Source organism: Antedon bifida, chromosome 1, assembly GCF_963402885.1.
Source record: "Antedon bifida chromosome 1, ecAntBifi1.1, whole genome shotgun sequence".
Classification (NCBI taxonomy): domain Eukaryota; kingdom Metazoa; phylum Echinodermata; class Crinoidea; order Comatulida; family Antedonidae; genus Antedon; species Antedon bifida.
Window position 1 is genome coordinate 12,079,536 of NC_136226.1, and position 13,010 is coordinate 12,092,545.

A 13,010-nucleotide genomic window follows, 5' to 3' on the forward strand; every position below is an offset into this window, starting at 1 on the left:
AATTTGTATTGCAGCAGAAGAGATTGCATGGTCATGTGGAGCACAAACAGAAGGACATTCTAAGGGTATATCAAAAAGACATTGCTCTTTTCAAAATTTAAATAGATAAGAAGATGTTGTACAATATGTTATTATTGAGAAGGTAATAAAATATTTTATTCCATGTTTGTTTCACATAGGTTCACGATATATCACCTCTTCAGAGTTTGGAATCTGTAGTTTAACAATTAATGGTATTTTCCCTGAAGACGCTGGTCGTATCACTTGTCTAATAACCAATGATGGTGGTACATGTCAGACAACAGCAATGTTAACATGCTTAGGTAAGTATTGCATTGTTTGTGTGTTATTTTGCACATAATAGGGAGTTTTGTTTTTGTAATACTCCCCTTGACTGTTCAGCTGAGCATGCACAGAATGATGTTTTTGACTGGATAGCTGCGTAGTCAAGTCGTGTGTCATAAAAATGAGAGCTCCCTACTATAAATGACTGCACACAAAAGGAGAGCACAATCTTAATAATAGTATACATTTTGAAGAATAAATCAAATTAAAATATGTTAAAAGAATTCTGAATATTAGCTTTGAGCAATTAACACAATCTGTTTTTATAAATTTATTTTGTGTAGCAAGAGATGCAGTGATTCTTGAGACGCAGCTTCCTGAAGAGATGCAAGGGATTCAGAAAACACTTGCTTATGACGAAGCTCTTAGAGAGTAAGTAGTTATACTCTTCAATCTGTATATTGAATACTTTTTATTTAGTATATTTTCCAGCATTTTTGAATTTGTCATTTTCTTATTAAATCTATAATTTTGTATTACTGCTTTACTTTGTGTAATGCATTAAGTTTTTGAAGTTATTACAAGCGGCAGTCGCTTCTGGTCCATCACCTCTCGTACTATTAGATTCAGTAATAATTTTTACTCATCTGCTGCTGAATGTTAAAGAATGTTTTACTATGTTTTTGAATTGTATTTTCCTAGTCTCAGAGCAATGCAATTTTCTATGTATTGTATGCAAATGATATAATAAATAGAATTGAATTACTGATGTGGAAACATTAATATATACCTTGTATTTTCAGAGGAACTTTAAACACCGAAGATGAAGCATCAGAGGAAGATGAGCATGGTGAGCCATCCTTTGTAAAGATTCCTGAAGAGGTTAAATGTGTGGAAGGTGGTCCAGCTCGATTCTCTTGTCGTCTTACAGGATATCCACTTCCAAGAGTGTCTTGGTACAAAGATGGCATCCAACTTATTTCTGTAAGTTATCAATTTGTTACTTTTGTGTAAATTGTTTTGAAAAATGTAAAAACCATTTAAAATGTTACCATATGTACCAAAACTATGATTTTGTTTTCCAAAAAATGTAACTGTATATCATGCATATGAGGTCTTTTTATTTTCCACAGAGTTCCAGAATAAAAATATGCTTTGATGGATTACATCATCTTGAGATCCCAAAGACAAGACCTTACGATGCTGGAGAAATTAAGGTTGAAGCTAAGAATAAATATGGCACAGTCAGCTATACAACAAAACTGAGTGTCCTCAGACGGGAAGATTTCAGTATTCAACTACGACCTGCTTCAAGAGGTAAAGTTTTCCTTTTTCAATTTTGAAATGCAAAAAACTTTTAATATTTACAATGAAAGGACCATACAAAAAATACTTTTTATATATTATTGCAATTAAAGGAGACAATACCACTAAGATGTAAAAAGTTAATGGTGGATATTTTTTGTAAAATCAGTAATAGTTTAGTTTATATTGTTATGTTCCTTTATTTAATCAGAAGAGCAAACAAAAATGCAAATTCAATTTGAAGAGCAACGACTAGCAGCAAAGATTGGCAAGCCATCTACAGAACAAGACAAAATGGTTCCAGCTCATGCTGTAAAACAAGAGGTTATCAAAGAAGAATTTAAACCAGCTGAAGTTGCACCAATGACAGAAGCAACACCTGTACTAGTGGCAGATACAGCTACTGTACACGAGACTTTTCCAGTGGTTCCACTTCCTGTCTTCAGTCTAGAACTCTTAGATCAGGTTGCAGTTGAAGGATCGCCTGTTGTATTTGAAGTGAGATTTACTGGTGACAACACAGTAAGGTGGTTGAAAGACGGTGAGGATGCGCATTCCAATCCAGACTTTACCATCAAGGTGACCGAAACCTACAGTACGCTTACAATTCTGGAGTCATTCACTGATGATGCTGGTGTGTACACGGTTGAACTCAGTAACGCGGCAGGAACTGTTAAAAGTGCAGCTGAACTCTTCATAAAAGGTATCTTTCTGGTCAATGGTCAAGCTAAGAAGCAGCCATCTTGATCCTCGTTTTGCAGTGATTTAATACTAACCTGAAAAGATTGGTCTAACAAATGTTTAACAATTGTTTGCCCTACATTACAGCATCTACACTTTCACACCATCTATGGTTTGGAATCTTATAAATATATGTCTGTGGAAATCGTAAAATAGAGTTTTGATAAATCTACCAAACAAAATTTAATTTGTGATATGTATTTTTGTATTAATCAAACTAGATTTTAAATTCATTATTTTAATGTAAACATCAATGGAAGGATAAACAGAGAGAGGTTTGACTTTCATTAAACCATTTTAAACAAATTGCTTCACTTCTCAGTTAGAAAACTAACCACTTTTTCAAGATTAAAAAAAAAATCTCATTACTTGATCTGATTTAGAACATTTTTAATTCTAAAATGTATCACACTGCCTCCCCTCTATTCACTAAAATTCTATTAATAAAGTTTATCTTCTTTAATACTAACCTTCAAAAGTAACCATTGCTACTGTTTCCCTTTTTTGTGTGTGTGACCCAGCTTTTGTGAAATACCTTTTTCCACTCTTGATACCATATTATACTACTGTAACATTTGCTCATGAAAATGTTGAAATAATGATTACTCTCTTAATCATTTAAACATAATATAGCAGTCTACCTGAAAAACAATTATCGTACATTTGCATGTTTTTTTGTGTTTTATGCTTTTATCTTTCAATTTTATGTTTTCCTTTTACATTTTTCTAAACTAAATTTCCCCTAAATATCAGGCATTAGGCATCTTCAGGAATATTGCTATTGCCAAGATGGATTATTCTAACTACTGAAACATTTTCCATTTAGAATTGGTTATTGAAGATAAAGGCGGAGAACCAGAACCAGTTAAAGAAATGGCTCCTAAAGTACTGTCGGCACCTCAACAAACCATTATAGGAGTTCCAGGTGAACCTATCAAAATCATCATCAAATTTGAATCGGAACCGAAGTCTACAGTTGTATGGTACAAGGTAAACACATTCACTTTGTACAATATATTATTATTATGATTATTATATTATTAAGAACCAACATGAGGTGTGTTTGCCAACACCTACCTAGAAATGTGAACTTTGTACTAAATAGTTATACACATCTATTCAGAATAAACGTTTATGCAAATTTTTTATTTAATTATTAACTACATTTTTAAATTAAAAGTTGGAACTACATGTCAAAGAACATTCTCTTTACTAAATTTGTTCAAGGCTTTAAAAAAAATTAGGAGCGTTTCAAAAGTATTCTATTTGATGAGATCGGTATTTTGATTGTTGACTATGTGTAAACAGTTTTATTTACAAAACTATGAGTAGTATTAAATCAGAAATGTTTTTAGAAATTAGTATTAAGTGGAATGTTTGCTTAACAGGGAGACCAGAAGTTAGTAACATCAATTCGTCAGAAGATGATTGAAGATGATAATGTATTTACGTTGCTTATATTGGACTGCAAACCAGAAGATACAGGCTCTTACTACTGTGAAGCGTGCAATGCATGTGGTGTCTGTCGTACAGAAATAAAAGTTGATATACCAAGTAAGCAGATTTTAGAATTTTGTGTCAAAATTTAGTATAGTTTGTTTTTATTGTTTTTGTTCCTGCAAAAATGGTTTTTTAAAATAACTATTATGTCTACACACAATGTAGAAAATACAATCAATCGCAAGTAATCTTCCAAAGAATTGTAATTCTTTATCAAATGTTATATTATTCCATTACTTTGGTTAAGCTATTATTTACAAATTTATCATCTGAAAACAAATTATATTTGATTGTGATTACAGCAAACAATAAAGCACCACAATTGACCTCACATATGAATGATGTTGAGGTAGAAGAAGGCTGCCCCATAGAGATACAATGTCATGCTGTCAGTAAAACAGGTAACGTTATTTTAAAGTGTCAACTTGTTTTTATATTGTCCCCATCTGTAATCTTTGCTTTTAACCACTTCTTTTCTTGTGTTGATGTTTGTAAATATAGTGTTTCCTGTAGACTTTTGTCATTTTAACTTAATAATTCCTTATATATTTTTGTCTGTATTTTTTATTTCTCTTTAATTTAAATGTAACACATTTATTTAAATTTTTACCTTTACTGTTTTTTTAAATCTTTATTTTCGACCTGTTATTAGTATTACAGTATACACTTTTGGTTTAAAATAAATCTGATTGGATGGTCTCTTGATATACTTCCTAATTTAGATTTTTTTAAATATTTAAAATTTGAAAATGTAAAATGTTTATTACAAAATCAATAGTAGTTTACTATTAGTTTAGTAGAAGTTTTAAACTTTTTATATAAACAATGAAATACACAGGTATTGTGTGGGTGTTTTAATATTGTCCTACACTCTGTTTGCCTACTTACACAGAGTTCTTTGTTTTCTGGTAAAAATCTTTCAACCCTGACTTTCTCATTATTTATTATTACACCATGACAATGTCATTGACAGAAAGGGACCAGGACCAAATAAATGATTGTATTGTAGTGATGACAAAATGTTCAAACATCATCAAAATAGCTATGTTCACAAACCGTGAAAAGCAATTACTTAAGCATTGCATTTAATAGAGGGTTTTTTGTCTATTTAGGCTGATTATTTCCTTTAAAAATGTCAATGAACTGCTATTTCTCATTCCCTAACAAGTATGTATGAGAACTTGTGCTGTATCTGGATTTGGCAACCTTAGGAATATTAACATTTCATGGAGTTTAGTTAGTGAGTTAATATAAAATATTAATATTAAGACTTTTTAAATTATCAATAACATTGAGCCAGAGCTGCTTTTTTTTTTAACTAAAAAAATATATTGCAATATTGGTAACACGCTTCTTTGCTAAATCTAATTCAAATTCAACAAACATTTATTTCATCAAGTGCCATGCAAATATTATACAGAGCATAAAAAATGAGGACCAACTTAGAAGTAAACTTGTCTCAGAGAGAGAGAAATATAATACATTTCTTTAACATGACTCTCTGTTAAAGCCATCTTTCTGTCTGTTTTTATACCACAAGCCATTCTATTACAATATTAATTTTTACTTTCAGAGCCTATTGTAACCTGGTTTTTAGATAAAGCTATCATCAAGCCATCAAAGTATTTCCAAATGTTTTATGAAGACGGAATCGCAAAACTTTACATCAATGAGGTTTTCCCTGAAGACGAAGGACTGTACTCATGTGAAGTTAGAAACGATTTTGGAAAGGTCGCTAGCAGTGCGAGATTGCGTGTTAAAGGTATGTTTTATGATGCAGAATACTACCCTTCATGAACATTTTGTATATACATTACGTGGAGGAAAACATAGTGTGTGAATTGCATGTAATGACGTGCAAATCTTGCACACTTGAGAATGATTAAATTATGTGTAATGAAGCAGTGAAAAGGTTCACTCTTCCCTATTTAGTCCTCATATTTATTCAATTGTTAATTGTATTGTATTCTCATTTATACACTACTAAATTTTAATCTCATCAAATAGTTGTGGTAAACGAAATGAAACATTTTACAGGGTGGTAAAATGGAATATTCTATTATTTTAGAGGTGTGTTTCAAAGACTGAGTCCAAATGAATATGTCACTCACAAAACTTTTTGGAATAAAGAACGATTAATTTTAAAGGAAACACACAATTTATTTAAATGTGGACATTCTTCCAATACAAATGAGTTTTTTCTTTCTTTTATTCAAATCAGATAATAAATACTAAATTGTCAGGTTGTCGTACAGCAATTACAATTTTGTTAACCCAATTATCTACTACTACCATCACATTCCACTGCCTATAAAAAGCACAAATATTACTTTTTAATATTAACTTAAATGTAATCACATCATGCGTGACTCGCATGTTCTATTTACTACGTCTCTGTATTTTGTACCTCAAATAGTTGCCTTATTCCTAAAAGCAAACCGTCCTATTAATCAGTGGTGCTTAGTTGTAACTTTGACAGTGTTTTGAAATTAATAGATTTATAAACTTCTAACTCTTAAAAAATTACATCAACATGTAATTTTTAAAACAGTTGGAAGTTTAGTTTTACAGATTCTACATATAACCTATATTTAACCATATATCTATTATAAAGTTATATAATTTCAAAAGGAGACATTTTTATATAGAACATATGTGTGCATGACACACACTGCCTACTTTCACCTTAATGTTAAAACTATTTATTACAATCAAACCATGCTGCAATTTAAATAATATCCACTTTTGTATGTTCAGTTTGTGATAATTATTTTATATGTCATATGAAGTACTATTTTTTGTTGAAGATAAACATACAATTTAAAGCTGCCTTCAAATAATAATTTCCGTTTTATGCTCAAATAATTTTGTGAAATAGATTTCTGGGAGAAATAAGGTTAAGACTGAGGTGGTCATAGTAACATTTTTATATATTTTAAGTATTAGTTATAGTGCAATTAGGTAATTATGTGCTCACTTTAGATTTAATATATTTAAGATTTATTATAGTTTAATTTATAGTGAATTTAATTTATTTGAAGTGCAACATTTTTATGTAATGGCAAGTGATTTGAATACCAAATATGAAGTGAATTTTCTTAAATTTACAACATTAGTAATTAGTAACTTTAAATGTACGTATAAAAAGATCTTGCAAAACTATTCTATTGTATTAGCAGTAATTTTAAAATGAAAACCATTTTTTTTTAGATTAAAAAAAATTGGTACATATATATTCATAATATACCCGGTTCACACATACAAAAATCAACACTATCAAACTAGTTTGACAAAAAAGTGTGATGTTCCCAAATATGGTATTGATATGATATCATCATATCCATATATGGGCACATCACATTTTGTCAGTTAGTTTGATAGTGTAGACAGAGCTTTACATATTGTAACAGTTTTACTTTGGTTTGAATGTGAAAGTTTTTTGTGTTACATCGATGTAAACTCAGTTATTTCTACAAGCCTCAGTGGAACCTGTAAATATCGATGTAACACCGTGATATATGCGCATACCTTTCTAATGAGTTTTTACGAAAATGTTAATATTATCATGGGTGATATCTATGTAACAATTCACCAGGGAATTTGTTTTGGATGTGCTAACAATGTAGATTTATTACAGCAAATGCAATAGAATAATTTTGACATGATCCTCAATTCATGTTCATGGTGCTTGTCCGTCTTTCATATGATTTTTTGTAATTCTTTAAGTAAAAACTTTAAATATTTAATAGCATTCTAAAATTGGCAGTAAGTAGATTGGTCACATAAAGTAAACTAGCATATTACATTGCTAGGCTAACATTTATCACTGTATAATGACATTAATGACTAATTAAAATGTAGATTGTTTTGCAACTGCAATGCTTGTCCTTGGTATCCTTCAAGTTTCAATAACTTATTAACAAAATTGTGCACATAGCTGAAATATTTATAATCCCAAAATGTTGATTCAACTAATTTGGTAGTTGAGTTAGATTGGATGCTACCTATGGAAAATACATTTCATAGTGGAATATTATTAGTTATCTAATTGTTGTTAGTGCACAGTGTTGTTAATATATCACAGGTCACAGATCATTCAGCACATCAGGCAAAAACTTCACATGTGATGAGTCTTGTGAACGCTACACCATCAGGTATTTTGATTGGTTACTGTATGTTTTCATGTACACCAAATTTATGTGTAATGTTTAATGTGTAGAAAATTTATTGACCGATGGTTGAATGTTTCGCAAGCATCATTACAGATCACATGGGTTACTTGCCTCCGAGCTGCTTTTTGTCATTCATTTCTTCAATTGAAATGTATGATAAAGATAAGACCATTTATAATCATTGCAGTTGCATTTAAATCTGCCATTTTCAATTTGGCATTTAAATTATGACCTTTGGACAAATTTTAATGGTTTTTGCCTTGTCCTATTTCAGTTGAAGAAATAATTTCAGCAGCTGAGGAGGCTGTGCCCCCTAAGTTTGTTCAGAAGATCTCAAATGTTGATGTAATTGAGGGGAATCCCGCACGCTTTGACTGCAAAATTGTTGGTACACCACAACCCGAAGTCACATGGTATAAGGACAGATCTGAGATTACAAACACGGCTGACTACCGTGTTGTTAATCGCTCAGATGGAACCAGTTCTTTGATCATTAGAGAGACTTTTTCAGAGGATGTAGGTCACTATAGTGTAAAGGCTGTTAACACGGCAGGAAGCAACATATGTGATGCGCAACTAACAGTTCAAGGTAAGTTGGTATTTTAATTGCTTACATTTTTATTTACCTTTTAATAAAAAGTATTAGTGCTATAGGTTAATAAGTTTGAGAAGAGCCATCCAAAATATGGACAAAAAGATAGAGAAGTGTACTCTATGGAGTGTTACACACCAAGGGTAGAATTTCAACAGAACCAATAGAAAATATAGGCATTTGTATTCAAAAGCATGTGAACTGTAACACTTCAGTTCATCATTTTGGCAGTTGGAAATAAATGAAAAATATCAATAAAAGCAGGTGTAATTTCTAATTTAAACTGGTGTATATAGGAAAGTTATTGCAGTAGAATTTAGTTTTAGTATATTTTTTATTTTTCCAATATTTTTTCAATATTTTAAAAATGATATTGATGTCAGAGTCTAGTATTTTAAACTAAAAACATGCAAAAAATGATTAGTTTAAAATGTGTGTTGTGATGTGAATAACAATAACTGATACACTATATAGTTGTGTTGAATGCATGCATGGAATAGTTTTTAAAATTAGATGTCTTCTTGCTGTTTCTATATACAAACTCTATTATTACATATACAATAATATGATCTGTATTATTGTATATGAGTAATGAACTGTGTCAAAACTAATCTACCTACAGGTACTGATAGCTTAGATAAAGCATTAGAGTGCAATTTAGTATTTTGAACTGTACTGCTGCAGGTTACTTTCATAAAGAAAAATGAATATGATGAATATTATCTATATTTAAAATAAGTACTAAACATTACTATTTATAAACTTTTGTATTACATGAAAGTGTATTATCTACAAAAATATTTTATTATTTCCATGAATATGTTATTATCAGAGGTGGGCTCTGTCACAAAGGCTTTCAGTCAAGAACAATTTATATTGAGACATCTACACAGCTTAATTATGCCTAGCACTGACATATGAAGCCACATTGTAACCATCCTCCCATCCTAAACCTACCATTAGTCAAATTCAAATGTATTCACCTCCCTTAGGAGAAACATATAAAAACTGTACAGCAAAATAAAACACATCAAAATGAAGATTCACACGAATCAAAAGATTAAAATGGTTTTAATTACATTGAATATTAAAATGGTTTTAATTATATTATATTAAAGTAAATACTCATATTTTATCATTTCCATGGATATAGATTATGATTAGAGGTGGGAAATTCTTATTAAAATTAAAATTTAAAAACATTTTAAAGTTATGCCTAACACTGAAATAAGCTACATTGTAACCATTTAGTACTTGCCACCCATCCTAAACCTATGCCAACCTTTGCATTCAAAGCATGATAGTGTGCATTAACTAGTACTTTATGGAGTCTATTAATTGTGTATTTTGTAGAAAACTAGTATTTTATAATTCTAAAGCATGGATATGGATTTTACATATGTGGATCTTTCAATATGCTATTTTTTTATAATTCCAATGCATGAATGTATGGATCTTACCGGATATTAATTTTTAATAATTCCAAAGCATGGATGTGTGAATCTTACAGAAACATTAGTATTATATCATTCGAAGTGTGATGAAATAACCAACGATACCTCCCAGAAAAAAATAAATATGTGCATGGCACTAACAACAGATTTATCGTGATTAATGATACCCATTGCACAAATGTAAGTTGTCACTAATTATTTATTTGATAGTTTTAGTGAAGGCTTATGTAGGATTTAATCTAACACTTTTTTACAAGTTAAATTTATTTAGTGTGTGTGAATATTGTTATTTTTGATAGATTTTGAAGTGAGAGCTTATACTAGAATTTATATGCTAACAAATTATGTCTGGATTATCCAGTACAAAAATTGTGAATATAATTATACTACAGTAGTTAGCTTTAGTATTAATAGCATGGTAATAGACGTTTGAGACAAAAAAGTTTAATGCATCTTGCATAAATCAATTTCATAAACATTTTTACATTATTAGACATTCCTATAATAGATACATTGCACTAGAAAAAGTTCTATTATATATTACTGTTATATATTTTACTATATATATTTGTTGTAAGTATATGTTAAACATAATTATAATCATAAATGCTTTTTACAGCTGAATTGAATGCTCAAGTTCCTGGTTTAATGAGCTTCAGTGAGTCTTATGGTGGAGATGTCAGCGGTGCATACAGTGCAGGTGACCTGGACTCTGATGTCGACATTGATCTTGATGACATTCTTCCGTATGACGGAAGAACAGTCACAGTCTATCCAACAACCTTTGAACCTACAGTTCCGAAAACTATCGAGACAAGTCAGGAAGCTGTACCACTGTCTTGGCCAACGGGTGACCGTAGGCTAGATAGTGATGTTGTAGATAAACAACCGATTAAAGTTGCACAAGATATTATTACTAAAAGCACAAAAAGAGTTACAACAACCACATTGACAAAAACAAAGGATGATGCTGATTATGTTCCAAAAATAAATCAAGCAGAGTTGAGAACACCACCTGCATTCACAAAATTCATCAATCACTGCCGTCTTTATGAAGGGGACGAGGCAAGGTTTGATGTTGCTGTTATTGGTGATCCAACTCCTGACATCAAGTGGTTCAGAAATGGTATTCAAATTGAAGACTCTCCTGAATTTCATGTTAGAGTGGCCATTGATGGATCTAGTTGTCTTGTCATTCCAAGAGCACAGATTACGGATTCTGGCCAGATTACTTGTCGTGCAGAGAACAGTGCCGGTGTTGCTTCATGCACTGCCAAACTCATTGTTGAAGGTATATTTTTCCCCCAACATTGATTCAAAATGACTTATCACTTCACCTATGTGAGAATGATTTTAAAAATATAATTCTCAAATATTGCAGTAAAAATGCATGCAGTACATGAGCCCCTATAATTCTAAAATTTTGTCTGAAAATTCTTAATCCACTAAGTAAATTTCAGATACATTCAGGTACCATAATATCTATAAATAGTTAGTGAAATGATTCCATGTTCTATTGAAACTTTTCTTTGCAGTATTACCCAGTGATATTGAGCAAAAGATGCATTCTTCTTTGCTAGTTGCTCCAGAGGAGTACACTTCTGATATTGAAATTCTTCTTGAACCTCGAACCAAAATAACACCTCCAACATTTACCTCATACATGAGTAATCAAGACATGCCTGTAGGTAGTACAGTTTCATTCAAATGTAGTGTATCTGGCTACCCAAGGCCTACTGTTAGATGGTTTAAGGTAAGTTGTAGAATTTTAATATGAGATTGAATGAGATTGCCATAGTACTTTTGTTGACAATGTTTAATGAATACTTGCCAATATCGAATTTGACTTTTTGAATATAATATTGTGATAGTGAATGGCAGTTTTATTATATGAGATTTTGGTTTTCTTTTTCAGAATGGAAGTGAGCTGAGACCAGGTGGTCGTGTCCACATTCGCATCACACAGGATGGCTCTTGCATACTTAAAATAAAAATGATCCAACCAACTGATGCTGCCAAATATATGGTGAAGGCAGCAAATCCTGCTGGTGAGGCAACATGTGTGGCTGATTTACATGTCAAAGGTCAGTTTAACTTTCTCACTAATGTAATGTAGTTAGCCCTATCCTTATACAACCTAAACTAAATACAGAAATGTAATTTAACCTCGGATAGTTGTTCATTGATTATTGAAGGACTCAATTTAATTATGTTAAAGACAAATACTTATTTTATTTTGTTTTTAGTTGATACAGCTTCTTACGACAGTGATTTAAGTGAGGCCAGACAAGAAATGAAGGTGCATATTCTTCAAGACAGACTTCAACCACATCCTGGATTTGTACATCGTACAACAGATAAAAGTCAACCTGATGTTGTTACACAGCAGGTAATCACAAGAGAAGGATCTGATACAGAGGAATTTCAACGTATTAGAAAGAAAACTACAACAACCACGACAACAACTGTGACTGAAACAGTAACAGAGGAAGAATCTGCAACTGAAGATCATCCAAGACAAGTTGTCCGACCTCTGACCTTTCAACCTATAGCGTATACACAACCACCAATTAATATTAAATTGTCTTTCGAGGGTATGCCTCATGGTTATGTTCCTCTGCCTTATGGTGAACCGATGCCAGAACCTCCAAAATTTGTACAGCTCCTCCATGATACTGTTGCAACAGAAGGTGATTCTGTTCAGCTTGAATGCTTTGTATCTGGAAGTCCACCTCTTAGAATCTGGTGGTACAAAGGCCAAACACCGATTACTAACTCTCCAGATTTTCAGTACATTATACAAGAGAACCGTATCTTGTTGGTTATAACAGAAGTCTTTCTTCATGATGAAGGAGAGTATACTTGTCGTGCTGAGAACAGTTATGGCACTGCTACTTGTAGTACAAGCCTTAAAGTTGTAGGTATGTAATGCACCAACATGTTTTTCTAATCTTGAGATTA

General features: G+C 31.5%; 1 protein-coding gene across 2 annotated transcripts in view; it reads left to right on the plus strand.

The window, feature by feature from the left end:
- The window catches only part of LOC144842284 (uncharacterized), a 109,727-nt gene that overhangs the window by 64,619 nt on the left and 32,098 nt on the right, over positions 1-13,010 (plus strand). For both annotated transcript variants that reach the window (XM_078698726.1, XM_078698718.1), the window contains exons 75-88: positions 180-323; positions 630-717; positions 1,089-1,269; positions 1,419-1,602; positions 1,802-2,293; positions 3,158-3,321; positions 3,720-3,885; positions 4,134-4,232; positions 5,405-5,593; positions 8,278-8,592; positions 10,669-11,340; positions 11,585-11,802; positions 11,965-12,133; positions 12,296-12,970. In XM_078698726.1, the coding sequence (XP_078554852.1) occupies positions 180-323; positions 630-717; positions 1,089-1,269; positions 1,419-1,602; positions 1,802-2,293; positions 3,158-3,321; positions 3,720-3,885; positions 4,134-4,232; positions 5,405-5,593; positions 8,278-8,592; positions 10,669-11,340; positions 11,585-11,802; positions 11,965-12,133; positions 12,296-12,970 (3,756 nt within the window). The remainder of the gene's footprint in view (positions 1-179; positions 324-629; positions 718-1,088; positions 1,270-1,418; positions 1,603-1,801; positions 2,294-3,157; positions 3,322-3,719; positions 3,886-4,133; positions 4,233-5,404; positions 5,594-8,277; positions 8,593-10,668; positions 11,341-11,584; positions 11,803-11,964; positions 12,134-12,295; positions 12,971-13,010) is intronic.